At 42.8% G+C, this 27,944-nt stretch overlaps 3 protein-coding genes across 11 annotated transcripts in view; 2 read left to right on the top strand and 1 right to left on the bottom strand.

Annotated features, from left to right (window-relative positions):
• Nucleotides 1-22,008, top strand: part of LOC135546393 (vacuolar protein sorting-associated protein 53 homolog) — a 36,364-nt gene extending 14,356 nt beyond the window's left edge. For 2 of the 6 annotated variants that reach the window (XM_064974771.1, XM_064974775.1), the window contains 14 exons: nucleotides 2,295-2,373; nucleotides 2,528-2,671; nucleotides 3,673-3,815; nucleotides 4,287-4,428; nucleotides 5,976-6,083; nucleotides 6,319-6,413; nucleotides 7,437-7,679; nucleotides 8,670-8,966; nucleotides 9,088-9,166; nucleotides 9,261-9,409; nucleotides 9,566-9,635; nucleotides 9,787-9,924; nucleotides 19,603-19,707; nucleotides 19,862-22,008. In XM_064974771.1, coding sequence (XP_064830843.1) covers nucleotides 2,295-2,373; nucleotides 2,528-2,671; nucleotides 3,673-3,815; nucleotides 4,287-4,428; nucleotides 5,976-6,083; nucleotides 6,319-6,413; nucleotides 7,437-7,679; nucleotides 8,670-8,966; nucleotides 9,088-9,166; nucleotides 9,261-9,409; nucleotides 9,566-9,635; nucleotides 9,787-9,924; nucleotides 19,603-19,707; nucleotides 19,862-20,032 — 1,963 coding nt within the window. In that variant the 3' untranslated portion in view covers nucleotides 20,033-22,008. Of the gene's footprint in view, nucleotides 1-2,294; nucleotides 2,374-2,527; nucleotides 2,672-3,672; nucleotides 3,816-4,286; nucleotides 4,429-5,975; nucleotides 6,084-6,318; nucleotides 6,414-7,436; nucleotides 7,680-8,669; nucleotides 8,967-9,087; nucleotides 9,167-9,260; nucleotides 9,410-9,565; nucleotides 9,636-9,786; nucleotides 9,925-11,252; nucleotides 11,410-19,602; nucleotides 19,708-19,861 lie in introns of those variants that run through there. The other 4 variants (XM_064974773.1, XM_064974774.1, XR_010456579.1 and 1 more) reach the window with 4 other exon arrangements.
• On the top strand, nucleotides 20,150-25,520 carry LOC135546394 (refilin-B-like). 3 transcript variants are annotated; one of them, XM_064974777.1, is made up of 4 exons: nucleotides 20,150-20,240; nucleotides 22,930-23,129; nucleotides 23,365-23,459; nucleotides 23,955-25,520. In XM_064974777.1, the coding sequence occupies exons 2-4, from the start codon at nucleotides 22,932-22,934 to the stop codon at nucleotides 24,271-24,273; spliced, it is 612 nt and encodes a 203-aa protein (XP_064830849.1). In that variant the 5' UTR covers nucleotides 20,150-20,240; nucleotides 22,930-22,931; the 3' UTR covers nucleotides 24,274-25,520. The 3 variants fall into 3 exon arrangements, with proteins under 3 accessions (XP_064830849.1, XP_064830848.1, XP_064830850.1); XM_064974776.1 differs by lacking the exon at nucleotides 20,150-20,240 and adding an exon at nucleotides 22,702-22,790; XM_064974778.1 differs by lacking the exon at nucleotides 20,150-20,240 and having other exon boundaries at nucleotides 22,932-23,129; nucleotides 23,984-25,520.
• liat1 (ligand of ATE1) lies at nucleotides 20,943-27,451 on the bottom strand. Of its 2 annotated transcripts, none has more exons than XR_010456580.1 (3): nucleotides 26,851-27,451; nucleotides 22,269-26,195; nucleotides 20,943-21,493 (listed from the first exon to the last, which is right to left on the bottom strand). XR_010456580.1 is itself a non-coding variant. In XM_064974779.1 (3 exons), exons 1-2 carry the CDS (start codon nucleotides 27,035-27,037, stop codon nucleotides 25,780-25,782), a joined length of 603 nt encoding a protein of 200 aa, XP_064830851.1. In that variant the 5' UTR covers nucleotides 27,038-27,451; the 3' UTR covers nucleotides 20,943-21,493. The 2 variants fall into 2 exon arrangements, 1 of the variants encoding a protein (XP_064830851.1); XM_064974779.1 differs by having other exon boundaries at nucleotides 25,780-26,195.
• Between the last annotated feature and the right edge of the window lie 493 nt (nucleotides 27,452-27,944).

Here is a 27,944-nt window from a genome sequence, read left to right as displayed (position 1 = left end):
GGGGGGTGCAGTGCTGTTGACCGGGGTAGGAGTAGCCAGGTGGAAAGCATGGCCAGCCGTAGAAAAATGCTTATTGAAATTCTCAATTATGGTGGATTTATCAGTGGTGACAGTGTTTCCTATCTTCAGTGCAGTGGGCAGCTGGGAGGAGGTGTTCTTATTCTCCATGGACTTTACAGTGTCCCAGAACTTTTTTGAGTTAGTGTTGCAGGAAGCAAATTTCTGCTTGAAAAAGCTAGCCTTGGCTTTTCTAACTGCCTGTGTATAATGGTTTCTAGCTTCCTTGAACAGCTGCATATCACGGGGGCTGTTCGATGCTAATGCAGAACGCCATAGGATGTTTTTGTGTTGGTTAAGGGCAGTCAGGTCTGGGGAGAACCAAGGGCTATATCTGTTCCTGGTTCTAAATTTCTTGAACGGGGCATGTTTATTTAAGATGGTTAGGAAGGCATTTTAAAAAAATATCCAGGCATCCTCTACTGACGGGATGAGATCAATATCCTTCCAGGATACCCCGGCCAGGTCGATTAGAAAGGCCTGCTCGCTGAAGTGTTTCAGGGAGCGTTTTACAGTGATGAGTGGGGGTCGTTTGACCGCTGACCCATTACGGATGCAGGCAATGAGGCAGTGATCGCTGAGATCTTGGTTGAAGACAGCAGAGGTGTATTTAGAGGGCAAGTTGGTTAGGGTGATATCTATGAGGGTGCCCGTGTTTAAGGCTTTGGAGAGATACCTGGTAGGTTCATTGATAATTTGTGTGAGATTGAGAGCATCAAGTTTAGATTGTAGGATGGCTGGGGTGTTAATTAAGCATGTTCCAGTTTAGGTTGCCTAGCAGCACGAGCTCTGAAGATAGATGGGGGGCAATCAGTTCACATATGGTGTCCAGAGCACAACTGGGGGCAGAGGGTGGTCTATAGCAGACTGCAACGGTGAGAGACTTGTTTTTAGAGAGGTGTGTGTGTGTATAAAACAATATAATTCAGCACAATAAACAATAATAAAAGCAATCACATTCAACTACAAAGAGGTCCTCAATCAATAATTTAGACTGCAGCCAGGCCAAGCCTGTAGATCCCAGAGGTATTCTGTTGTGCTCATCAGAATCAGATCCTGTTTAATATTTACTGAGGAGAGGAGGCTGCAGGCTGCTGAAATACACAGGAAGGAATGTACTGAATAGGAACTTTTTTATGCAGACATTTCTTTCCACTGAGGGCTCGGGCTTTACTTCTGCTGGGTGTGTTTGAGAGAGAGAGAGTGTGTGTGTGTGTGTGTGTGCCAGATAGATAGGAAAATTGTGTTTGAGAGAGAACGAGTGTTTCTTTGTGTGTGATTGAAAAGTAGGCCTTTGTTCTTCCTCTTCTTTCCCCTTCACAGGATCAGTTGTGGGTTGTGTTAAGCACTAGTCCAGACCCCATACCAGAATACGGTCTGTGTTCAGCCCTCAACCCAGCTCGTCCCTGTGTCTCTCTGGCCGGGGGAGCTAGCTAGGCTATCTGCTCTGTTTGCCTTGGAGTGGATGATAAGAACATGAATTTAGGAGAGTAAGGAAGTGTGTTTGTGTGTGTGTGTGTGTGGGAGGGAGGGGTCATTTTAATGTTTTTTTTTCTTCCATAAACTTTTATGTTTATCCAGGCTTGTGTCTGTGTGTCCAATATCATTCAAAGCCACCCACACACTCTCTGACCACCACTGCTTTGTTATCTGGAAAAGGGTAAATGGGAGAGAAAAAATAAACAGTCTTCAGAAGAAATTGACAAACATATATGGAGGGATGACCAGACAGAAGGACAGCTGTAGCGTGGGTCTGACTGATTGTCAGGGCATCTGCAGGGCACTGCCTGCCCTGTGGCATGGCATCCATCTTGTTTATTCTGGAAGGTTCTTCTTGTTGCTCTAGGATTGGACTCAAAATGCCCTACCAAATTCACTCATCACATTAGGCCAGTGGTTCTAGTTCTCACCATGGGTATGTGCCTGTGTGTCCTCTCCTCTTAAGCCAGTGGTTCTGGTTCCCACCATGGAACTATGTGATGTACTGTGTGACCCAATAAAGACTTCTGGAATATCTCTGACCCAATTAGTTAACACAACCACTGGCCCAAGTCATGCCAGTTTTGCCACGGCCTGAAACCAGTCAGTCACGACTTACCAGTGGGTCCCTCTCAACCTAGCTACCATTTGGGAAACCGTTGCATTATGAAAATATCTACAGTTATGCTACACCAGCTCTATACCCAGTTCCAGCTTTCACGATGGCAATGTTTCTCCACTGTTTGTGTCATCCACAGGGTGAAAGCAGCCCAAAGTGAGCTGGGGACTCAGATCCTGGCAGACTTTGAAGAGGCCTTCCCCGCTCAGGGGTCAAAGGTGAATATTTTTGTGCTATGAATGCCTTGTGTGTTATCGTATGAGCTTCATTAAACAATTGTATATGTAGGACTATACATTATATAATGTATATTATAATTGTGTGTGTGTGTGTTACCCCAAGGTATTTTGTGTGTGTACTCTATATCCCCAGAGAGCAGGGGGACCCAGTAATGTTCTGAGGGATGCCTGTCTGGTGGCCAACGTCTTGGACCCTCGCATCAAACAGGAGATCATCAAGAAGTTCATCAGACAGCACCTCTCTGAGTACATGGTGCTCTTCCAGGAGAACCAGGACGTGAGTTTCAGTTTATTGTACTGCTAAGCATTAAAGTGGAACTGACAGCGTTTTAGCAACATAATCTTATTCAAATCTGTTCATAAACACCCCCAGGAAGAATACAATTTTCTGACAAGCAAGCACTTAGATATGGTCATTTTCCCATTTTCATAAATTCATAGAATGTTTGGGAATGACGTCCAGTAAGGCATTTGTGAAAATGTTGCCATGCATTTGGACAATTAATAGACACTGCAGCAAATAATAGCTAATAAAAACATCTTGTCCATGATCGGAGTCTATGTATAGCCAATCAGAGCTACAGTAGGCCTATGTGTTAACAAGCCATTTGCCACATGGACCTGCCATCATTCACTTTGAACTGGACTGTGTTTACAGGGTGTAGCAACAGCACAGCTTTAGATCATTAGAATGCATTTGCCAAAAGCCACAAAATACACCTGAATGGATTCCCAGCCTTAGTTGCAGTCGTTCGTTTTTGTTCAAAATATTGAGTCATTGAAATTGTGTGTCCTGAATGGGTGGCGGCAGCAAAAACCATATACCAGATCAGCTGTGATTTACGAACTGATAGCAATATTGTTTTGGACTACCAAAACATGTATTGGTGAATTATATTAATCATGCATTGAACTGCATCCACCTATTCTGCCAATAATGCCTCACTGTACATCAGGTTATATTTTACTCAAAATTCCATATCTTTAAAACCTCTTATAAAGTTGGTTTTGAAGCATGAACTTGGAATTTGATCTTTTTCCAGTTACACTTTAATCTAAGGCGTCCATTTTGGGCCCACTACACGAGGGATTTTGGGTAGGTACAAATGGGGATAAGTGACTCTTTTTTTTTCTTTTTTTTACATCCCAGTATTTGTTCCTTTGTAGATCATGTGAATCATAATTGAGATGTACATTGACTGATCTTTAATAATGCTAGTGTTGTGACAGTATGTTTGTGGACCCTCCACCTGAAAGTGTGTTTGTCCACTGACCCAGGTAGCTTGGCTGGATAAGATTGACCGGCGCTACGCCTGGATTAAGCGTCAGCTGGTGGACTATGAGGAGAAGTATGGACGCATGTTTCCTGAAGAGTGGTGTATGACCGAACGCATCGCTGTAGAGTTCTGCCACATCACCAGGTACCCACACACACACCCCCTGTGCTGGAAACTGTTGAGACAGCCAGTGCCTCACTGTCTACACATTCTATCAACTATTGTAATAGTTGTGCTCTATCATCCCCTAATAAAATGTATGAGCTGGAGCACAGAGAATTATTCTGTGTGGAGGTGCTGACTAACGGCAAATAAACTGTATGCTAATATATACAAATAAATAGTAGCACACACTCTCTATACCTAGAGTTTTACCCAATAAGTTACTGGGAGTTATATGTGTGTGTTTGTGTGTGTGTGTGTGTGTGTGTGTATATATATATATATGTGTGTGTGCGACTCTTTATTTCTTTTGATAGCTCCTCTATCATCCCAACACTATTCAGTAGACAGTTGATTTAGTCTTTGTTAGCCTACATGAGCACTGACCTGCGATCAGTCATTCATGCTGCAATGTGACGTATTGACGACCCTATGTGTCTCTGTGTCATCCAGGACAGAGCTGGCCAAAGTAATGCGGACGCGGGCCAAAGAGATTGAGGTCAAGCTGCTTCTGTTTGCCATTCAGAGGACCACCAACTTCGAGGGGCTGCTCGCCAAGCGCTTCTCTGGGTGCACCCTCACCAACGGGCCCAGGGTTAGAAACACACACACACACACACACACACACAGTGCATTCGGAAAGTTTTCATACCCTTTGACTTTTTCAAAATGTTGTTACATTACAGCCTTATTCTAAAATGGATTAAATAGTTTTTTTCATCAAACTACACACAATACCCAAAATGGCAAAGTAAATACAGTTTTCTTTCAAACTTTTTACATAAGTATTCAGACCCTTTACTCAGTCCTTTGTTGAAGCACATTTGGCAGCGATTACAGCCTTGAGTCTTCTTGGGTATGACGCTACAAGTTTGGCACACCTGTATTTGGGGAGTTTCTACCACTCTTCTCTGCAGATCCTCTCAAGCTCTGTCAGGTTGGATGGGGAGCGTTGCTGTAAAGCTATTTTCAGATCTCTCCAGAGATGTTTGATCGGGTTCAAGTCTGGGCTCTAGCTGGGCCAATCAAGGACATTCGGAGACTTGTCCCAAAGCCACTCCTGCGTTGTCTTGGCTGTGTGCTTAGGGTCGTTGTCCTGTTGGAAGGTGAACCTTCGCCCAAGTCTGAAGTCCTGAGAGCTCGGGAGCAGGTTTTCATCAAGGATCTCTCTGTACTTTACTCCGTTTATCTTTTCCTCGATCCTGACTAGTCTCCCAGTCCCTGCCACTGAAAAACATCCCCACAGCATGATGCTGCCACCACCATGCTTCACCGTAAGGATGGTGCCAGAGGTAAAGCTTGCCATTCAGACCAAAGAGTTCAATCTTGGTTTCATCAGACCAGAGAATCTTGTTTCTCATGGTTTGAGAGTCCTTCAAGGTGCCTTCTGGCAAATTCCAAGCGGGCTTTCATGTGCTTTTTACTGAGGAATGGCTTTCATCTACTCACTCTACCATAAAGGCCTGATTGTTGGAGAACTGCAGAGATGGTTGTCCTTCTGGAAGGTTCTCCCATCTCCTCTGAGGAACTCTGGAGCTCTTTCAGAGTGACCATCAGGGTCTTGGTCACTTCCCTGACCAAACCCCTTCTCCCCCCATTTGCTCAGTTTGGCCAGGCAGCCAGCTCTAGGAAGAGTCTTGGTGGTTCCAAACTTGACACAATCCTGTCTCGGAGCTCTACGGACAATTCGTTCGACCTCATGGCTTGGTTTTTGCTCTGACATGTACTGTCAACTGTGGGACCTTATATGGACAGGTGTATGCCTTTCCAAATCATGTCCAATCAATTGAATTTAGCACAGGTGGACTCTAATCAAGTTGTAGAAACATCTCAAGGATGATGATTTGAAACAGGATACACCTGAGCTCAATTTTGAGTCTCATAGCAAAGGGTCTGAATACATATGTAAATAAATTATTTCTGTTTTTTGTTTTTAATACATTTGCAAAAATGTCTAAACCTGTTTACACTTTGTCATTATGGGGTATTGTGTTTAGATTGATGAGGAAAATGTTTTTTTTAATACATTTTAGAATAAGGCTATAGCATAACAAAGTGGAAAATCAAGGGGTCTGAATACTTCCAGAATGTGCTGTATATACACACACACACACACCATTGGGCCATCATTGTTGAATGTAGTGTTGTTTTCAGGTGAAAAAGCCTGAGCCACCACTGGAGTCCACCAACCCTTTCCTGGAGGACGAGGTTGGAGATGATGGTTCAGAGATGGAGGAGGATCTGGATAGGGTAAGACATGTTTGAGATGATCCTTTGACCCGGTCTGAACTTCGATCTTGATAGGCATAGGCTGACCTTCTGAGGTTATTTCCTGTGTCATGTTGACTCATGATGGGAATATCTCTTGGAGGATCTCGGTAGGACCTTTTTAAGGGATGACTTTGGAAAAATATACTCATCCCCAAAGCGAGAAATCATGAGTATTAACTACATTCTACATTATTGACCATTTTCCGCTCCCCAGCCCAAGAAGCACAAGGCTCCTGACAACCCCTTCCATGGCATCATTTCCAAGTGCTTTGAGCCTCACCTCTATGTCTACATCGAGTCTCAGGACAAGTAAGTTGTGTGTGTGCGTGCTTGGAGATCTGTGTGCCCCCCCCAATTTCACTCTTTTGTCCCCTGTTTTTCTTTCTGTCTCTCTGCTGAGGCAGAAATGGTTCCTATTAGCTGCATGACCACAGACGCTGAGAAAGATGGATTGAAAAGTGCTGCTGCAGCAGTTCGTTCTTTTCCCTCTTTACTCCTTCTCCGCTTTTTCTCTCCCACTTTTTCTCCTCTTTGGTTCTCTCTCCAACTCTATTTCTCTCTCTCACACTATTTCCTCTCCCCCCTCCCTCCACCACAGACGTGGGGTCTCTCCAGGAACATGATTCTGGGGCTTGTCTGTCTCGTGGCGGCCCCTAGTATTGGATATCTGGTGTGTTTAGTGCTGACTGGGCCTTACATGATCTGGCTATGGTTTTCTGTCACAACAGACAGGGCCAGACAATTCTACAACAGAGATTTCCAAAGCAGCTTGTCTCAATGGATACAACAGGAGAGTGAATAGTGACCTGATTGTTCATACAAAATAGATTTTGTTTTCTGTCCTTGGCTTCATTTTACAGTAACAGTGGATGGGCAGGGGGTAAAGTACTAGACATTAACAGCCATGTATACATTGAAATCAAAGGACAGTGAATACAGCTGCAATAGCGGGAGAATCTCCTACATTGTCTGTCTCTTCCATTTTATCATTACTGATGTGTGTGGCAGGTTGGCATTTGTCATGAATCTTGCTCTGGAAGCAGCTCTGCAGAGTGGTTGCTATCTGGCACAGCCACAAAGCCATACATATTTGATTTTATACCTAACCACACTGCTAACCCTCAGGCCAAACCTTCAATTGAGAACAAAAAGGTCATTTTTTGTTTTCAGAAATGTTTACGATAGAGACAATTTTGACTTTGCAGCTGGGCCATCTAGTGTAAATCGCTCAGTTCTGCCTCCAGGGCAAGATTCATGGCAATAAACGTCAACCTGCGTGTGTGTGCTGGTGTCTAGGGGTCATCACTGAGCTGTGCGTGTTACTATTCTCAGGAACCTGGGGGAGATGATTGACCGTTTTGTGTCAGACTTCCGGGCGCAGGGCCCCACCAAGGCGGGCACGGAGGACGGGGGAGCAGTGCTGCCCAGCTGTGCTGACCTGTTTGTCTACTATAAGAAGTGCATGGTGCAGTGCTCCCAGCTCAGCACAGGGGAACCTATGATCGCCCTCACCACTATCTTCCAGAAGTACCTCAGAGAGTATGCCTGGAAGATACTGTCTGGAAACCTGCCCAAGTAATTTACCTATATAATGATATGATGATCAGATGTATTTGTGAGGATGTAGGTCTAGTGATTATTTAGTAAGTGCTTTTTATTCAAGCTGCTCACATACTGTGTTGGGCCCTAGAACCAGGAATGCAAGTTGCAGTACTTCTAGTATGGATTCCGGAAGGACACTGTGTACTCTGGTTTTCATTCAAACCATTTTCTGGATGGTTTCTGGCTTTGTTAGGAAAATATTCTGACACAGGGTGGCACTATGACAACCAGTATAAACTGTGGCCTACTAGGAACTGGACTTGGACAAATGCTTCTGTCAAAGCAAGATTCAAATTCTTATGGATGGTATATGCTGTCATCTGCTTCAATTCCCTTTTTGATGAAGGAATCTGCCAAAGTGTGTTAATTCAGAAGAGTGATCCATCATTCTCAGGGGTTTGTTTGATCATTTTACGTGTTTAGTCGTCACTGTGTTTGATCTTTTTTGTTTGTATGTCATGCGGTCCTGGAGGTGTTTACATCGCGGTGAGGCCTAATACTTTATGAGCGAAAACATCTTTGGCTCGATGGCCACATAAGCCCTATTATTCACTGGGGTTGATACACACACACACCCACACAAACCTCTTGTGTGGCGTAGTGTATGTATTGTCTTGTGGAGTTTTAATGCTGGCTCTTCTGGGGGGTTGGAGCTGTGTTGTGGTTTTCCCAGAAGTTTCGGTTGTGGCATTTAATAATGAGAGGGAGGCGGTTTAGCCATGGTAACACTGCCCCCCCTGTCTGTCTGTGTGTATGTTTTTGGCTGTGTCCTCAGTTATCCAAAACTTTCTTTGAATAATAACCTATAACTAGGTCCAGGAGCTTCTCCTTGTCAGTTCACACTAGGTCCCAGTGTTTTCCCTGTAGAGCTCATATGTGCAGACTTCTGTCTTTAATTCATGAGAAAAGGAAGCTAGTTAAAACTATTTAGATGTTTTTTCTCTCTCGGTCTCTGTCCCTCAGGACTAGCAGTAATAGTGGAGGACTGACCATCAAGAGTCTACTGCAGGAGAAGGAGGGTTCGGAGGCTGCTAAGTTCAATGTGGAGGAGCTGTGTCTCATCTGTAGCATCCTCAGTACTGCAGAGTACTGTCTAGCCACCACACAGCAGGTTAGAACACACACACACACACACTCAAACGGGTCTAGACTTAACGTTAAACTTATTCTGTGTCAGTTGGAGGAGAAGCTGAAGGAGAAGGTGGATAAGACTCTGGTGGAGAGAATCAACCTGAATGGAGAGATGGACACCTTCAGCAAGTATGCACTAAATCCTAAGCTTCACTATAGAGGCAACTTCTGCCAACTCAAAATGAACAACAGTTTAGGAGATTAATTGGATGTGAAGTCCATGACTGTAAACTCTCTCTGCGTCGATCAGTGTGATTTCCAACAGTATCCAGTTGCTTGTTCAGGACCTGGACGCTGCCTGTGATCCTGCTCTCACTGCCATGAGCAAGGTGGGACACCCACTGCATTCCTCCCTCCCTCTTCTCATGCTGTCATATTATATTTTCACTTTCAACCATTCTCTCTTGATCTCCCTCCCTCTAGATGCCATGGCAGACTGTAGAGCATGTAGGTGACCAAAGTCCCTACGTGACGTCAGTCATCATGCACATCAAACAGAACGTCCCCATCATCAGAGGGAACCTGGCCTCCACACGAAAATACTTCACCCAGTTCTGCATCAAGTTCACCAAGTGAGTTACTACCCTTTTCACTGTTCGTCAATATGTGTGACGAAGACTTGGTACTCCCATTGACAAGACAATTGATTTAGAGATTTTAGAAGAAATTGTCAGTGTTCAGAAATGAAAACTGAATTGATATTCTTTCTTGTCTTTTTTCCCCCTCAGCTCTTTTATTCCTAAATTCATCAACCACTTGTTCAGGTGTAAGCCTATCAGCATGGTGGGGGCTGAACAGGTAAACATACTTACCCTTTTATTTAATTAGCCTTTATCTAAGTATGTTTACGCTTACGGTCTCCGTAACAATACAAACGTTTTAACATTTGTTCGTTTGCTCCTGTAGCTGATAATTCAGCTTTGTTTTCTTCTTCTGCTTTGTTCTTCAGCTCCTCCTGGACACCCACTCCCTGAAGACAGTGTTGTTGGATCTGCCCTCTATAGGGTCTCAGGTGGTCCGCAAGGCCCCAGCCAGCTACACCAAGATAGTCGTGAAGGGGATGACCCGCGCTGAGATGATCCTCAAGGTGAGCCCTGTGATGCTAAAACGTAATTCAGAGTCCACAGACACCGAGACGCGATAGTCCGGCATTCCATTGTGACACAGACATGACCACCATCCACAGGGGATGCACAGTCCGACTGCGCACCTCCCCAAAATCCCCAACCGACGCAGCTCCGCATACAAATCCTCTATTCATTTGAGTGTGTTAAGTTGGAGAAATTGCATAAGCTGCACTGAGAAAAGTATGAAAGGCAGCAGTCCAATATTCTTGAACACTGCTGTGCGTATACCCACATGTTTTGGACTCTGATAGGCACTTCACACAACCATGCTACAATGTTACACTACAACCATGCTACACGACAACCATGCTACAATGTTACACTACAACCATGCTCCAATGTTACACTACAACCATGCTACAATGTTACACCACAACCATGCTACAATGTTACACCACAACCATGCTACAATGTTACACTACAACCATGCTACAATGTTACACCACAACCATGCTACAATGTTACACCACAACCATGCTACAATGTTACACTACAACCATGCAACAATGTTACACTACAACCATGCAACAATGTTACACTACAACCATGCAACAATGTTACACTACAACCATGCTACAATGTTACACTACAACCATGCTACAATGTTACACTACAACCATGCTACAATGTTATACTACAACCATGCTACAATGCTACACTACAACCATGCTACAATGTTACACTACAACCATGCTACACTACAACCATGCTACAATGTTACACTACAATCATGTTACAATGTTACACTACAACCATGCTACAATGTTACACTACAACCATGTTACAATGTTACACTACAACCATGCTACAATGTTACACTACAACCGTGTTACACTACAACCATGCTACAATGTTACACTACAACCATGCTACAATGCGACACTACAACCATGCTACAATGTCTATCTTTGACCATACTACACCGTTTCTGTACAACCACACAACAAAGTTTCACTACAGCCACTTCTACCTAACCCTACCATTTTTAATTGACCCTAAAACCCAACCTTAACCCACGCCTCAAGGGTAATCCTAACCATTAACCTCTACCCTTTTTTAAATACACTGGCTTGGCTAAACATGATTATAACCACTGTTCATTCCTGTGTTTTGGCATTTAACAATAGGTAACAATAACTAAATACTGGATTTTGTCTAAATGTGTGCTGTCTGACTGCCGAGCCAAGTATGAACATTGTCTGACTTGACCAGATTATCAACTTATGTTTTATTTTAATTGAATAACTGCTTGTCTACAGGTTAATTATTTCTCTTTAACCCCACTAAGGAAAGGGTTTTATGACCAAGTTCCCATTAAGTAGCTGAGGAATAGGAGCTGAGCTGTGCCCCTGGGTTTTAATGAGAGAGACCGGAGAAGAAGGCAGGCTTTAAACACACATGGACGTGCTCATGCACAGTGTGTCAACCTGCTGGAGCCAAGAGAGGTGTGAGTGGTTAGGGAATGCAGGCTTCCACGCGTATACTCACGCAAGCAAACACACACACTTTCGGGAATGCTAACATACGTCAGACACATGTATCCTTGGCTTGTCTCTTCTACAGAGTAAACACAGTCTGATTGGTTGACCTTGCCCCAGGGTTGGCCAATAGAATGCAGAAAGACAATGGCACACACCTGTCTTCTCAGCCAAAACCCACCCATCCCTAGAGCCTATCCCCTCACCCTACCCTAGTCCAGTTACTCTGCCCCCAGAGCTTGTGAGCCGATCCCAGAGGAAATTTCCCTCACCCCCTTGTTTCCCTCACACACACGAAGGAAGGCAGCCTTGATGTCTGTCCAATGGGCTTAATGGTCTGTTTTATTGGTCAGCCTGGGACCTGCTCTAATGGCCAGGCTGATCTGTCTTAATGGTCAGCTTGGGACCTGCTCTAATTCCCAGGCTGATCTGTCTTAATGGTCAGCTTGGGACCTGCTCTAATGGTCAGCTTGGGACCTGCTCTAATTCCCAGGCTGATCTGTCTTAATGGTCAGCTTGGGACCTGCTCTAATTCCCAGGCTGATCTGTCTTAATGGTCAGCCTGGGACCTGCTCTAATGGCCAGGCTGATCTGTCTTAATGGTCAGCTTGGGACCTGCTCTAATTCCCAGGCTGATCTGTCTTAATGGTCAGCTTGGGACCTGCTCTAATGGTCAGCTTGGGACCTGCTCTAATTCCCAGGCTGATCTGTCTTAATGGTCAGCTTGGGACCTGCTCTAATTCCCAGGCTGATCTGTCTTAATGGTCAGCTTGGGACCTGCTCTAATTCCCAGGCTGATCTGTCTTAATGGTCAGCTTGGGACCTGCTCTAATGGTCAGCCTGGGACCTGCTCTAATGGTCAGCCTGGGACCTGCTCTAATGGCCAGGCTGATCTGTCTTAATAATATCCTCTTGTGACTCGGGGGCAGTATTTTCATTTTTGGAAAAATAACGTTCCCAAAGTAAACAGGATATTTTGTCAGGACAAGATGTTAGAATATGCATATAATTGACAGCTTAGGATAGAAAACACTCTAAAGTTTCCAAAACTGTAAAATATTGTCTGTGAGTATAACAGAACTGATATTGCAGGCGAAAGCCTGAGAAAAATCCAATCCGGAAGTGCCTCATGTTTTGAAAGCTCTGCGTTCCAATGCGTCCCTATTGAGCAGTGAATGGGCTATCAACCAGATTACTTTTTCTACATATTCCCCAAGGTGTCTACAGCATTGTGACGTGGTTTTACGCCTTTATGTTGAAGAATACCCGTAAGCGGCTACATTGTGTAAGTGGTCACCTGATGGCTCTCAGAGTGATTCTCGCGTAAAATACAGAGGTAGCCATTTTTCCAATCGGTCCTACTGAAAAAACAATTGTCCCGGTGGATATATTATCGAATAGATATTTGAAAAACACCTTGAGGATTGATTATAAACAACGCTTGCCATGTTTCTGTCGATATTATGGAGCTAATTTGTAATATTTTTCGGCGTTGTCGTGACTGAAATTTCCGGTCGATTTCTCAGCCAAACGTGAAGAACAAACGGAGCTATTTCGCCTACAAAAATAATATTTTTGGAAGAAAGTAACATTGGCTATCTAACAAACATCTGAAGCTCATCAAAGGTAAACAATTTAATTTTATTGCTTTTCTGATTTTCGTGACCAAGTTACCTGCTGCTAGCTGAACATAATGCTATGCTAGGCTATCGATAAAGTTACACAAATGCTTGTCTTGCTTTGGCTGTAAAGCATATTTTGAAAATCTGAGATGACAGGGTGATTAACAAAAGGCTAAGCTGTGTCTCAATATATTTCACTTGTGATTTTCATGAATAGGAATATTTTCTAGTAATATTTATGTCCGTTGCGTTATGCTAATTAGTGTCAGTCACTAGAGGTTTTAATGGTCAGCTTGGGACCTGCTCTAATGGCCAGGCTGACCTGTCTTAATGGTCAGCCTGAGAACTGCTCTAATGGTCAGCCTGGGACTTAGGGCTCTAATCATGCTCTCATTGTTTCCACCTGTTACAGACCCCCCTCAGCTCCCAGTTGTGCCCTGGACACCATATGTGAATTGATTGCCCCCATCTATCTTCAGAGCTTGTACTGTTAGGTGACCTAAACTGGGATATGCTTAACACCCCGGCCGTCCTACAATCAAAGCTAGATGCCCTCAATCTCACACAAATTGTCAAGGAACCCACCAGGTACAACCCTAAATCTGTAAACATGGGCACCCTTTTAAATATTTTCCTGACCAACTTGCCCTCCAAATATACCCCTGCTGTTTTCAATCAGGATCTCAGCGATCACTGCCTCATTGCCTTCATCCGTTATTGGTTTGCGGTCAAACGACCACCCGTCATCACTGTCAAACGCTCCCTAAAACACTTCTGCGAATAGGCCTTTCTAATCGACCTGGCCGGGGTATCCTGGAATGATATTGACCTCACCCCGTCAGTAGAGTATGCCTGGTTGTTCTTTAAAAGTAATTTCCTCACCATCTTAAATAAGCATGCCCCATTCAAAAAAATCTAGAGCTAAGAACAGATATAGCCCTTGGTTCACTCCAGACCTGACTGCCCTCGACCAGCACAAAAACATCCTGCGGCATACTGCACTAGCATCAAATAGTCCCTGCGATATGCAACTTTTCAGGGAAGTCAGGAACCAATACACACAGCCAGTTAAGAAAGCAAAGGCTAGCTTTTTCAAACAGAAATTTGTATCCTGCAGCTCTAACTCCAAAAAGATTGGGGACACTGTAAATTCCATGGAGAATAAGAGCACCTCCTCCCAGCTTCCCACTGCACCGAGGCTGGAAAACACTATCACCACCAATTAAATCCACGATAATCGAGAATTTCGATAAGCATTTCTCTACGGCTGGCCATGCTTTCCTCCTGGCTACCCAAACCCCGACCAACAGCTCAACACCCCCCACAGCTACTTGCCCAAGCCTCCCTAGCTTCTCCTTCACCCAAATCCAGATAGCAGATGTTCTGAAAGAGCTGCAAAACCTGGACCCGTACAAATCAACTTGGCAAGACAATCTGGACCCTGTCTTTCTAAAAATTATCTGACGCCATTGTTGCAACCCCTAGTACTAGTCTGTTAAACGTCTCTTTCGTATCGTCCAAGATCCCTAAAGATTGGAAAGCTGCCAGGGTCAACCCCCTCTTCAAAGGGGTGACACTCTAGACCCAAACGGTTAAAGACCTAAATCCATCCCTTCTTTGGACATTGTGTTAACAAACCTCCAAACAAGCTTCGATGCCATACAACACTCCTTTGGTGGCCTACAACTGCTCTTAAATGCTAGTAAAACTATATATGCATGCTCTTCAACCAATCGCTGCCCGCACCCGCCCGCCCGACGAGCATCACTACTCTGGACGGTTCTGACTTAGAATATGTGACCAACTACAAATACCTAGGTGTCTGGCTAGATTGTAAACTCTCCTTCCAGACTCATATTAACCTCTAGCGTCGAGCAATCCCGTATCAGGGAGCGTAATCATAGCCTCAAGCTCATTAGCATAACGCAACGTTAACTATTCATGAAAATCGCAAATGAAATTAAATAAATATATTGGCTCACAAGCTTAGCCTTTTGTTAACAACACTGTCATCTCAGATTTTCAAAATATGCTTTTCAACCATAGCTACACAAGCATTTGTGTAAGAGTATTGATAGCTAGCATAGCATTAAGCCTAGCATTCAGCAGGCAACATTTTCACAAAAACAAGAAAAGCATTCAAATAAAATCATTTACCTTTGAACAACTTCAGATGTTTTCAATGAGGAGACTCTCAGTTAGATAGCAAATGTTAAATTTTTCCAAAAAGATTATTTGTGTAGGAGAAATCGCTCCGTTTTGTTCATCACGTTCGGCTAAGAAAAAACCCCGAAAATTCAGTTATTACAACGCCAAACTTTTTTCCAAATTAACTCCATAATATCGACAGAAACATGGCCAAACGTTGTTTAGAATCAATCCTCAATGTGTTTTTCACATATCTATTTGATGATAAATCATTCGTGGCAGTTGCCTTTCTCCTCTGAACCAAATGGAAATGTGGACGCAGCTGGAGATTGTGCAATAATTTTGACGGAGGACACCAAGCGGACACCTGGTAAATGTAGTCTCTTATGGTCAATCTTCCAATGATATGCCTACAAATACGTCACAATGCTGCAGACACCTTGGGGAAACGACAGAACGTGTAGGCTCATTCCTGGCGCATTCACAGCCATATAAGGATTCATTGGAACACAGCGCCTTCAAAATCTGGGGCATTTCCTGTATGATATTTCATCTTGGTTTTGCCTGTAGCATTAGTTCTGTGGCACTCACAGACAATATCTTTGCAGTTTTGGAAACGGCAGAGTGTTTTCTTTCCAAAGCTGTCAATTATATGCATAGTTGAGCATCTTTTCGTGACAAAATATCTTGTTTAAAACGGGAACGTTATTTTATCCAAAAATTAAAAGAGCGCCCCCTATATCGAAGAAGTTAAGCATCTCCAATTCAAAATTAAATCTAGAATCGGCTTCCTATTTCGCAACAAAGCCTCCTTCACTCATGCTGCCAAACATACCCTCGTAAAACTATCATACCGATCCTCGACTTCGGCGACGTCATTTACAAAATAGCCTCCAACACTCTACTCAACAAATTGGATGCAGTCTATCACTGTGCTATCCGTTTTGCCACCAAAACCCCATATACCAGCCACTACTGCGACCTGTATGCTCTCATCGGCTGGCCCTCGCTACATATTCGCCGCTAAACCTACTGGCTCCAGATCATCTATAAGTCTTTGCTAGGTAAAGCTCTGCCTTATCTCAGCTCACTGGTCACCATAACACCCACCCGTAGCATGCGCTCCAGCAGGTATATCTATCTCACTGGTCACCCCCAAAGCCAACACCTCCTTTGCCAGTTTTCTGCTGCCAATGACTGGAATGAATTGCTAAAATCTCTGAAGTTGGAGACTTATATCTCCCTCACTAACTTTAAGCATCAGCTATTTGAGTAGCTCACCAATTGCTGCAGCTGTACACAGCCCATCTGTAAATAGCCCATCCAACTACCTACCTCATCCCCATATTGTTTTTATTTACTTTTTTGCTCTTTCCCAGTATTTCTACTTGCACATCATCATCTGCACATCTATCACTCCTTTGTTAATTTGCTAAATTGTAATTACTTTGCTAATATGGCCTATTTATTGCCTTACCTCCTTACCTGATTTGCACACACTGTATATAGATTTTTCTATTGTTATTGACTGTACTTTGGTTTATCCCATGTGTAGCTCTTTTTTTGTCGCTCTGCTTTGCTTTATCTTGGCCAGGTTGCAGTTGTAAATGCAAACTTGTTCTCAATTGGCCTTCCTGATTAAATAAAGGTGAAATATAAAAAAAATGCTACATCAACCATCAGAGCCATCAGGATGTCATCTATTCTGACCACAATCATTAGGACTACTGAAGAGACAAGCATAGCCTCGTCTCCCTTTCTGTGTTTTTTTGTCAAGATCATGTATCAGATTATTTTATACCAAGGGACTTCTAGTTATCAGATATTCAGGATATATGGCCCTACATTCAAAACAGTTTAGTGGTCTCTCCTCAGTGTCGACACCTGGGACGTGTATGGATGATTCCACATGTGAAGCACACAAGGCCGTTAGTCCATAGAGGAATGCCTTGAATGTGTTTACATACAGTACAGTACCAGTCAAAAGTTGGGACACACCTACTCATTCCAGGGTTTTTCTTATTTTTTTACTATTTCTATATTGTAGAATAATAGTGAAGACATCAGAACTATGAAATAACAAACATGGATTCATGTTGTAACCAAAAATGTGTTAAACAAATCAAAATATATTTGAGATTCTTCATATGGCCACCCTTTGCCTTGATGACTGCTTTGCTCACTCTTGGCATTCTCTCAACCAGCTTCATAAGATACGTCACCTGGAATGCTTTTCCAACCGTTTTGAAAGTGTTCCCACATAGTGTCTTCGGAAAGTTTTACAGCCTTACGTTACAGCCTTATTCTAAAATTGATTAAATAAATAAAAATCCTCACAATACCCCATAATTACAGTGAAAACAGGTTTTGGACAATTTTAGCACATTTATACAAAATAATAAACATATACCTTATTTACATAAGTATTTAAACCTTTTTCTATGAGACTTGAAATTGAGCTCCGGTGCATCCTGTTTCCAATGATCATCCTTGAGATGTTTCTACAACTTGATTGGAGTCCACCTGTGGTAAATTCAATTGATTGGACATGATTTGGAAAGGCACACACCTGTCTAGTTTTGATGTCTTCACTATTCTACAATGTAGAAAATAGGAAAAATGAAGAAAAACCCTTGAATGGGTAGGGGGCAACTTTTGACTGGTACTGTACATTCCCCTTTGTCTGCCGCCCATTTCTCGTGTGTGTGTTGTAAGGCCTTGAACCGACATACAAGGCGTATAGAATTGTTTTCTTCGATCTGGTGAGCAGTTCAGCCCTGGAAGAAGTTGTGGTACCTATGTGCCTGTTAGGTAATTGTTTTATGTTGGGCCTGGCAGGGCCTACAGATGCTGAAAGTCTAGAGAAATACATGTTACCATATTTCCTATGTAGTGCACTACTTTTGACCAGAGCCCTAGTCCTTATCAATCCATAGGTCAGTGTGGGGCCTCAGGCCAGTATGGATGGACTATTCCTGGTCAAATGTTTGTAGGATGTCCATGGGTGATCAAAGTAAAGGTTATGGTGATGATGACTGATAAAGTAGTTTAGGCTGTTTGAGTATAATGGTCTCCCAAGTTTAGACCTGTTCTAGTGAGTCTGTATGTAGGTTGTGTCTGTCTCTCAGGCTCAGGCAGCCCTCCTTGGCCCATGAGACGTGGCTGTTTTCCACGCTCTCCAGCCCTCTATCCACCAACCCCATCTCTCTCCCCCACCACCAGAGTTCTTTTCTGGGGAGTGGAAATGCTACAACACCCCTCCACCCCACCTACTTCTAGCCTGGGTGTTTTTTTTATTTTTTCGTTCTCACTCACTCTCCCTCCCTTTCGTTTTACGAGCTAACTACAACAGTCCCTCCCGGCTTTCCCTGGGCCTCCCTCCAGGACAGTTGCTAAGTAAATCACTCAGTCCAGAGGGGAAGGAACCTCAAGAATTCCAGACAATCCAGTCTTCTATGTTCCGTCTCTCTTTGGTTTCGCTCTTTTATACATTCTGGCCCACACCCCTTAGGCACAGAGAGAGGACAAGAGGGGTTGGTGAGTGACAAATGTTTTGGGTAGAGAAAAGGAGGGAAGGAGGGGGTGAAATTCCCGATTAAAAAAAAAAAATAATACTATATATTTATAAAAATTAAATTTGATTTTTTTTTTTTTTAAATTTAAATGATAATATATATTTTCTCAGTGTTTTGTGTCAACCATGTTTGTCTGCCTGCTCTGTAGCAACTCACTACAATCAGTCTCAATGCTATCTGATCCAGCTTTTCCTATCTCTCTCTTGAAAGCAAAAAATAAATCCAACCTACAGTATTTCGCCTTATTTAAAAAATATATTTTTTTTTACTAATCTCCATTGCAATTTGCCCAAACACTCAATCTCTCATTATAGCCCCAAATAATGACCGGTGAGGCTAATTCCCATCCACCATGCGTGGAGTAATTGGTGTGTAAAAAGAAGAGGGGTCAGGTCTCCTAAATATATAGCCTTTCAGTAATATAGCCTAACAGTGCAGTCAGTGTGTGCTTCTGTAATGGCACCCTATTCCCTATAAAGTGCACTACTTTTGACCAAATCCCATAGGACTCTTGTCAAAAGTAGTGCAGTATATAGGAAATAGAATGTAGTTTTGGAAGCAGTCAGTGTTCTGTTCGGGCTTTGTTTGCAGCTTTAACCACTTGCACACTGTCTGGTCTGATAGTTGACTGACTCTGGGGCCTGTTTGTTCTTACGGGCCACAAGCACTTACCGTGCGCACACAGTTTATGAATCTTGGTCGTCTCATCATGGCTCTTGGGAACTGGGGGGGGGGTCTAAAAACCCCATGCTGTGCTTCAGTATTGAGATGTGAATGTATGAGCAACACTTATGTCTACTACCCACCCTCTACAGGTGGTCATGGCCCCCCATGAACCCTCTGTGGTGTTTGTGGATAACTACATCAAGCTCCTCGCTGATGGAAACCCAGAGACCTTCCAGAAAACTCTGGATATGAAAGTAAGGGCCACTTTGGTTGGGTTCACTTGTTTTGTCTTTCTCAATGACCTGTTTTCAACAGTTATCGCCTACTTCCTCTGGCTCTGTTGTCTTGTTCTCTCTTGTTTTTTCCTCTTGCAATAACGTGTGTGTGTGTGTGTGTGTGTGTGTGTAGGGGTTGAAGCGCAGTGAGCAGAGCAGCATGTTGGAGCTCTTCAGACAGAGGTTACCCACTCCACCCTCAGGGGCCGACGGAGGCCCCTCTCTCTCCTTCAGCACCCCCACCCCCGAGCAGGAGAACTCGCGCATACGCAAACTGGAGAAGCTCATCAAAAAGAGACTATAAGCGTGCACACACTCATCACCATACCACACACAAATGATTCCAGTAATTCATCTCAAATACTTTTTCTTGCTCTGTTCAAACATAATGGAGAATTGCAGGCAGAGTAAAGACATTATTGTCTCATTTTTGTTAGGAGCATTAATGACCCTAATGATTTCAAAGTCAACTGTGAAATTATGAAGAAATTTCCTCAGCTGCAGAGCTGTTGGTACGTATTACTCATTTACTTCTGTATTTCTTTTCTGCTTCTCTTTTTATGACACTAAATACCCAAGCTTTGTAAATGTTAAATGTAGACTATATCATACATACGCTATGCATTTTAACAAAATGTGTTTGCACTTAGACTGAGCTACTAACTAAAAACGGCTTTAGGAGCAATTTGCTGCCGCTTTGGCACCTATCCTCCCAGTCCCAGACTGAGAACAAGGAACTTCAATGCGTTTGAAGCTTACATTATGATATTCTCCAGTCCTGTGCCTTTGTGTGTTTCTCTTGGTTCCCTGTTCAAGGGGAGGATGCAGTTAGTTAGGAGTTTGTATGTTTCCAGTGTCCCTTCACAACAAGAACACCCTCCAGGTGGATGGACCGCATCCCACCATACATTGTCTCCAGGTTCAGTGGTTAAGCCCCCAGGTCCAGGACAGAGAGGATCTTGGGATTTCCTATCCCCTCAATTAGACACGAGACAGTTTCTGTGCTTTTTGAAAATCCCCCATGAAATGAGAACCAGTCAAAGCCTTTTAACTCTGGCCCTTCGCCAGGAACTGTGTATGCGTGTGAGACATTAAGCATGTTCATTTATTTAAGCTCTATTTCCCCATGTAATTCCTTGCTGACATTTATAAAACGCTCAATCTGAAGTGTATTTGTGTGTGTGTGTGTGTGTATATATATGAATGTATGTATGTGTGTATATATATATATATATATGTGTGTGTCTGAATCGATTTGATTACAGTGAGGGAGAGTTGCAATACTTTATAACAGAGGAACTCATGTACACTGTTGTACAAGGATGCATTGTACAATATTATATTGATTTCTGTTTAAGATTTGTCTAAACCTTTTTTATTTTCTGTTATTCCGGGCCTCTGTTTGACATTGACAGGCCTAGATTACCTGTCAATAATAATGAAAACTTACTGACACTCCCATTATGCTTGTTTGCACTGAGCTGCACTGGGGTCGGAATGCAATCATGGTTACATTAAGACACTGTGTAAGATTGAAATACCGCTAGTTTTCCCAGAAAACATCCCTGTACATCCTCATGCTAGCTAGCAGTAGCCACTGCGCCCAGTTTGGAATGACAGTGTCAGCCAATCAGCTCCTTTATTGTTCAACCATGGTGCTTCACGGCGTCCCAGTACAGCTCAAGTATAATGGTAGGGTTGGTATCTTCTGGCATGTTCTCATTATGATTGACAGGTCATCTAGGCCTCTCAGTGTCACAGAGGCCTGGAATAACAACAGAAAAGAAAAAGGTTTAGACAAATCTTCAACAACAAAAAACATACATTGTAGAAAATGATCATTGTATAACTGAACATGAGTTTCTGTTAGACAGGGAACTGAGAAGTTAGCACAATGATGCTAGTGGAGAACAATAATATATTATTGACCACAGTTGCTTTTCATACTGTCATTGAGCTAATTATTTCTACTGTGACTTGCTTCGGATAAAGTACTTATTGCATGTAACAGCAAATACTCTGGATCAGTGATCATTTGAGGTGGTTCTTTCATATTATTTGGTGGTGTAGCACAAGATAAGGATGGGTCTGAAGAATGTGTCTGTCAAGTATCTATTCTAAATAATTGTGGTTGAGGCATGAACGATTGTTTTTGGATTTCATCCTTGGAAATCCTTATTTTCCTCGAGATAAATGTATGTATTAATATATTAATCCCTTTCATGTACACATTCATGCCTTTAGTTAATAAGAATAAAATCATGTTACGTTATATTGTCAGTAGGGGTAGGCCATCATTGTAAATAATAATTTGTTCTTAACTGACTTGCCTAGTTAAAGGTTACATTTAAAAATAACAAAAAATTGGCTACTGTAGTGACAACTGGTCAAAAACATGAATACTACAAGTTTGCCGTCATGTTTTCCATGTCGGAATGTTGTCTCACACACACACCGCTCTCTATCCGATTGCATAGATGTAATCATTAGTCCAAACAATTTTTTTTATATATATTGGACAAATTCAGATAGGTCCCTACCGGTTTCGTTCAGTTCGCTCCCGTTTAAGAAATGTTTTGCAACAGAACCGGCCCAATGAATAGGTCCAATTCAGTTTGAACTTTTACCAGGGTATTTTTTTCAGGGAGTGAGGGCAAAAGGAGTTCCCATGTTTCGTTTTGTTGCCTTTCATTTTTCCTCCAATCAGAGGTGAGGGTGCGTTTGAAAGGCGTTACCTTTTCTCTATTTTACTGCTAACAAAACTATGAAACCTTTTTGAAGGGAGAGAAGTTTGAAGACAGGTAGGCGTGGACCATCTTCAGTGCCTTCTCATGTGTTCTGTTATACTTCAGTGCCCTTGACTTCACTATTTTGTTAACTTCAAGGCCAACGATTTATGTTGAATCTCTTTATTTGGAAGGGCAAAAACATATTGGGGAGGAGAAATGTTCGTTGACTTATGGAAGATTTAAATAGCATGCAGTACAATTTGTCTAGACCGTAGCCCAATTGCGAAGCAAGAGAAGTTGATGAAAGCCAATTGCCAACTTGCTTGATCATTGGTAAGTTACCCAACGTGAAGGATCAATTGCATTCAAGGGAAGTCGCTTCTACGAATTGGAAATCAATTTTACCTACAGTTCTGCAAACTCGTCGCGCAGTAGGGGTCGTCATTTTATTTTTTGATTTTTTTTTTTTAAGCAATGGTGGGCAGACTAAACTTGCTGAATGTATGTGACGACGAGCCATTGGACATGAGTTGCAAAGCCGAGCGGGGACTTGACAGCCCGGACTCCGGACTACCCCCCAGCCCCAGTCCGAGCCACTGGCTGCTGACTGATTGCGGGGATAAAGGTGCCATAAGCCCGGTGTCTGAAGACGAGAGGACAGGGTCATCCTTGGTACGTAAAGGCTGTCGCACGGTTTACTACAATTATTACAGTAACTGATAAAATCCCGCTATGAAATTGTAAGACAAAGTTATTGCATTGTTAAAACATTGTTTCTGAAATAGCCTCTGAATACGTTTCCCTGCATGGGTCATGTCAATATTAAATTGGGTGAGGAGCTTAAGCCAATCACATTTGCCACCTCCACCAAATATGTTCTCCTTATGCGAGTGCTGACTGCTTGCAGGTCCCTATTTTATCGATTGGATCTGTTCCTCAGCTGCACACGTTGTCCTACGGGGAGGGCATAGAACTTGATCCACTACCGTCCAAGGAAATACGGTATGCTGTTTTAAATGAGTGCATGTAGGCTATGAATGTTTGTGTGGTTTGGAATTGGCTTAGCAGTGTGCTGCATCTCCCTCGCTATTGGTATAAATACATTTTTTTTTTATTCCTCTTCAAGGAATACCTAGGATAGGATAAAGCAATCCTTCTCACCCCCCCCTTAAATGATTTAGATGCACTATTGTAAAGTGGCTGTTCCACTGATGTCAGAAGGTGAATTCACCAATTTGTAAGTCGCTCTGGATAAGAGCGTCTGATAAATGACTTAAATGTAAAATGTAAATGTAAGAAATATGATGGACCACAGATCAAATGTTGCATTTAAAAAAAAGTTATTTTACTTCTGCCAGTCTGTGTAGGCCTCATGTAGCCAAGTGTCTATTTCTTGGAGGTTTGCAGTGCTTGAAAACTTGCAGCATTCCAGTTCTAAAACGATATCTAGCTGAACATGCAGTGAAATGACACTTGCCCAAACGTTGTCATTCCTAGATACACATCGTCTGTCCACTATGATTCAGAGCGTCACTTTATCCACAACGTGGCCATGCAGCCCAGAGGCCTGGGTCTGGAGAACTGCAGCCAGACATTCCTGGCTGTCCCTCACAGCACCTGGAGACACTACAAGACCCAGCTAGACCTCCAGCCTCGCCAGCGGGCCCAGCATTTCCAGAGCACCACCATTGTCTACCCCAAGCACGCTCGCACCATCTACACCACAGAGCTGAGCTACGACAGCCGCCGGCTAGCCAGGAGATTCTTGTCGAGCGTGGAGCTGGAGGCTGTTGACCGGAGAAGGCTACCCCATTGAGGTTAGGGGAAGGCTGGGCACGGCCTGAGGGAGAGGGCCCTGTGGGGCCCAACCATCCACCAGGCCGACGCCACACATGGACCCAGATTACAGTCTATTAGTTTAGATTGGTACTCAAATGTGGGCTACGATACTTTCCAGTCTCCAGGAGGGCAGAAGATGGAAGCCATCTCTCTAGATCTGGAGTATCAAACAAATAGCAGGGACATCTGAGTGAGGCTGCCATCTACCAAAGTGTTGATCCATTAGTAGCTAGTAAAGAGTTCTCTGGTATGTCAAAGTTGGATTCATTTTAACCAAGTGTTGAACTGTGGACTGAGACAGGTGATGGTGTACTGTATACTATCACCATGGAGGAACTTAGAAACCAGATTTGGAAGTGAAGGATTGTTAGGGAAGTGTAGTCTGGACCATCACTGTCAACATTCTGTGTTTAGGCCTAACCATTGCAGTGGAGCTCATTGAACAATGATCCAACAATATAAGATTCAAGGCAATAGTGGAGTTTCCATGTGATTTTTGTAAATATTTACATTTGTAGACATGGGGAGTTGTCAAATTACTGTCTATGACTGGGCTTCAAAATGGCTTGTCAAATCATTGTATTATGGTGTATTTGTAGCACAATATTACTTACCACAAGCAGAATATATATTCCTGGATAGTGTAACACCGAGCCATGTATAGAGATGTATGATCCTGGTGTAACACCAAACCCCATCTAAGTCTTGCCTAAACCAACATTGTCTACTGTAAGTATGGTCATGGTTTTCATAGTGTAAAAGAGTTGCAAGTTCTGTGTTGAAAGTTGGGACATTTTTCTTCCCACAGACCATTGCGAATTGAAGAAGTTTGTATTAGTTCGTAATGAGTAGCGAGAGATTGTCAAATGTGTCATTATTGTTTTCAGTTATAAAGTGTTTGTATTTTCCTAATAGTGAAGTCTTGTTCTTACTAACACCTTATGGACTGTCCATAATCTTTGCCTATCCTCTTCTGGTTGCTTCCAGAGGTTTAATTTAGTTATGCATTTATTTGATGCTAATAAATTCCTTTTGGTAGCCTGATAGATTACTATTAGGCTACCAAACACAGGTAACTTCCCTCAAGGTCCTACAAGGATACACATCTAGAGGACCTGAACTGTCTTGAGATACCCAAAGGGCCTTATTGAAGTAAAATGATTTAGCTTTTAAAGCTCTTTTTTATAGTGTTTGTTTGAAATAAAGACACACTGTTTTATCAGATTTGAGAAGTGTTACAATTATTTGATATGTACTCCAATGCCATAAGCAAATTCAAAATAGTCTTATCAGGATTTTCTTTTGGTTATCAATTAGGGATATGCCGCCTTTAAATTGCCACTAGTTGAGTAAAAATGCAATTACAATGTTCCACCATCTCAGATTGAGACTGCTATGCCATCTGCAGGATAGAGAAGGTGCTCTACATACTGTGTAACTGCACATAAAACCTATAGATTTATTCATGTGAAAACAGCCCCACCTAGAGATTGTGTGTAATGGCACCACTGCTCTCCAGGTGTCCCTTGAACAAGCCCAAGTAGTCCATCACCCCCTGCTGTGAGGCCAGGTACCGTTTCCTCCGGTTGGCCTTGTACACCTCTATCCTCTCTGCCTCGGCCACCGGATCCTCCAGAACTCCATCCCACCTCAGGCTCTCCCTGGCTGGGTCATTCTGGCCAGCCTGGTCCCATGACAGTGGGGCTTGGTGGGTACCAGCGTCTGGCCCTGTCAACGTTTCCTCGTGTTTCATTGCCTCTCGCTGGGATTTATTGTTGCGGAGGCTGGTCAGACTTCTGGCCTTGGTCTTTTTGCTGTTGGAGCCCTTCAGGGTGGGTTTGGACCGTGTGGAGGAGCCTTTGATGACCTGTTGCTGCTCAGTGTTGGTGAGTTTATCTGCTGTGAGTGCAGGCCGGCAAAGTGCAGGTTAATCTTAATTTGATACCAAAGTGTTTTGATTTCACAACACTATCACTCAACACATTCTCCCCTTGCAGGTCACTTTAGACTCTCGCATTTAGTACCTTTTTAGAGACGGGGCAGGAAGTGTTTTTTTTTTTCAAAAAATATATAATGCTATAAGCTATTCATTGTTTATTGAAGGTGCAACATGCAGAAATAACTCAGACATTTCCTTTTTACTTAAATTCTAATAGTTCCCCTAATTTCCGTTTTTGACGACAAGAAATGTTTAGTGTTAAATCATTGTACCATCTAAACCGCTGTGAAATATCATTAACCAAAAATATTTTGTTTGAAGCAAAACCGAAAGTAAAACGCACAAACGAAACTTCAGAACAGGAAACAGAAATGGTGCACATAAAACATATCTACCGCTTTCTTTTATTTTATCAGGGGGACAAATTTGCTTTCAGAGTGACAGATCTACAACTTACATTTCTATGCGAATTTGGTCGGGCCACCCAAAAAGTTACATACTGCAGCTTTAACTAAATCTATAACAACGTTATGGTAAACCCGTTGTGGGTAGGACTATAGGTCTACACTAGGCATTTAAAACAAGATTTTGTGAGCATCACCAAAACAAACCAACCTGCTGCATCATCGGAGTTTGAAGGCGAACTCGGTCCTCTTCTCGTCGAACCACTCTTCTTTTTATCTTTTGTTTTGTGCTTTCTCTTCTTTTTCTTTCGCTTGCTGTCATTTGTAAGGCTCACGTTGGTAGACATCAGAGCATCCTGGCTCCATACCGCCGTATCAACGTTTCTGCTGTGGTTCATTCTCTACCGATGCTTGGGCTAACTCGATACACCATCAAATTATTGATAGTTGATACATTGTGTCAACTGCTTTATATCGAAGGATACATAGGGCTAAACCTTATACAACGGTTACACCGGCGTGATGAATTGAGAAACGAGAACTTAATCAGATACTTTCAAGGTGTGCACTCCGATCCACTCTTCTCACATGGAACTTCTCCATGGAAACCAAAGGATCACCATTCCCAAATTCTTCGCGTTCGTCTGATCTATTCTAGAATGATTTCTATGAGTTGTACAGTAAAACTCGCGCGTGATACAAAGTATAAAACAAGACCCCATATGACTGTGGAGGATCACGTGAGGAACTAGTGTTGCGGCAATTGATTACTGTAGCAACATTTTAACAACACTAGTTACTCACGTGATCTTTCACAGACACCAACCAATGAGATACGATCAAAAATATTCTGATGTCATATGGGGAGTGACTTTACTCTGACAAGTCTGGGCAAAAAATCCATTGTACAGTCGTGGCCAAAAGTTTTGAGAATGACACAAATATGATTTTTCACAATGTCTGCTGCCTCTGTATGATGGCAATTTGCATATACTCCAGAATGTTATGAAGAGTGATCAGATGAATTGCAATTAATTGCAAAGTCCCTCTTTGCCATGCAAATGAACTGAATCTCAAACATTTCCACTGCATTTCAGCCATATTACAAAAGGACCAGCTGACATCATGTAAGTGATTCTCTCGTTAACACAGGTGTGATTGTTGATGAGGACAAGGCTGGAGATCGTTGTTGTTCTTCCTCTGTCAACCATGGTTACCTGCAAATGAACACGTGCCGTCATCATTGTTTTGCACACAAAAAGGGCTTCACAGGCAAGGATATTGCTGCCATTAAGATTTCACCTA

Source organism: Oncorhynchus masou, chromosome 9, assembly GCF_036934945.1.
Source record: "Oncorhynchus masou masou isolate Uvic2021 chromosome 9, UVic_Omas_1.1, whole genome shotgun sequence".
Taxonomy (NCBI): Eukaryota; Metazoa; Chordata; class Actinopteri; order Salmoniformes; family Salmonidae; genus Oncorhynchus; species Oncorhynchus masou.
The sequence above is the reverse complement of the archived record's forward strand: the minus strand, read 5'-3'. Positions and strand labels throughout refer to the sequence as shown.

Excerpts from the sequence above, each read along its gene's own strand:
- liat1 (XM_064974779.1), bottom strand. The coding sequence starts at position 27,037 with ATGAACCACAGCAGAAACGTTGATACGGCGGTATGGAGCCAGGATGCT. Across the intron at positions 26,196-26,850 it reads AAACTCCGATGATGCAGCAG|CAGATAAACTCACCAACACT; the intron begins GTTGGTTTGTTT and ends CTGCACTCACAG.
- LOC135546394 (XM_064974777.1), top strand. The coding sequence starts at position 22,932 with ATGGTGGGCAGACTAAACTTGCTGAATGTATGTGACGACGAGCCATTG. Across the intron at positions 23,130-23,364 it reads AGAGGACAGGGTCATCCTTG|GTCCCTATTTTATCGATTGG; the intron begins GTACGTAAAGGC and ends GACTGCTTGCAG. Across the intron at positions 23,460-23,954 it reads CTACCGTCCAAGGAAATACG|ATACACATCGTCTGTCCACT; the intron begins GTATGCTGTTTT and ends TGTCATTCCTAG.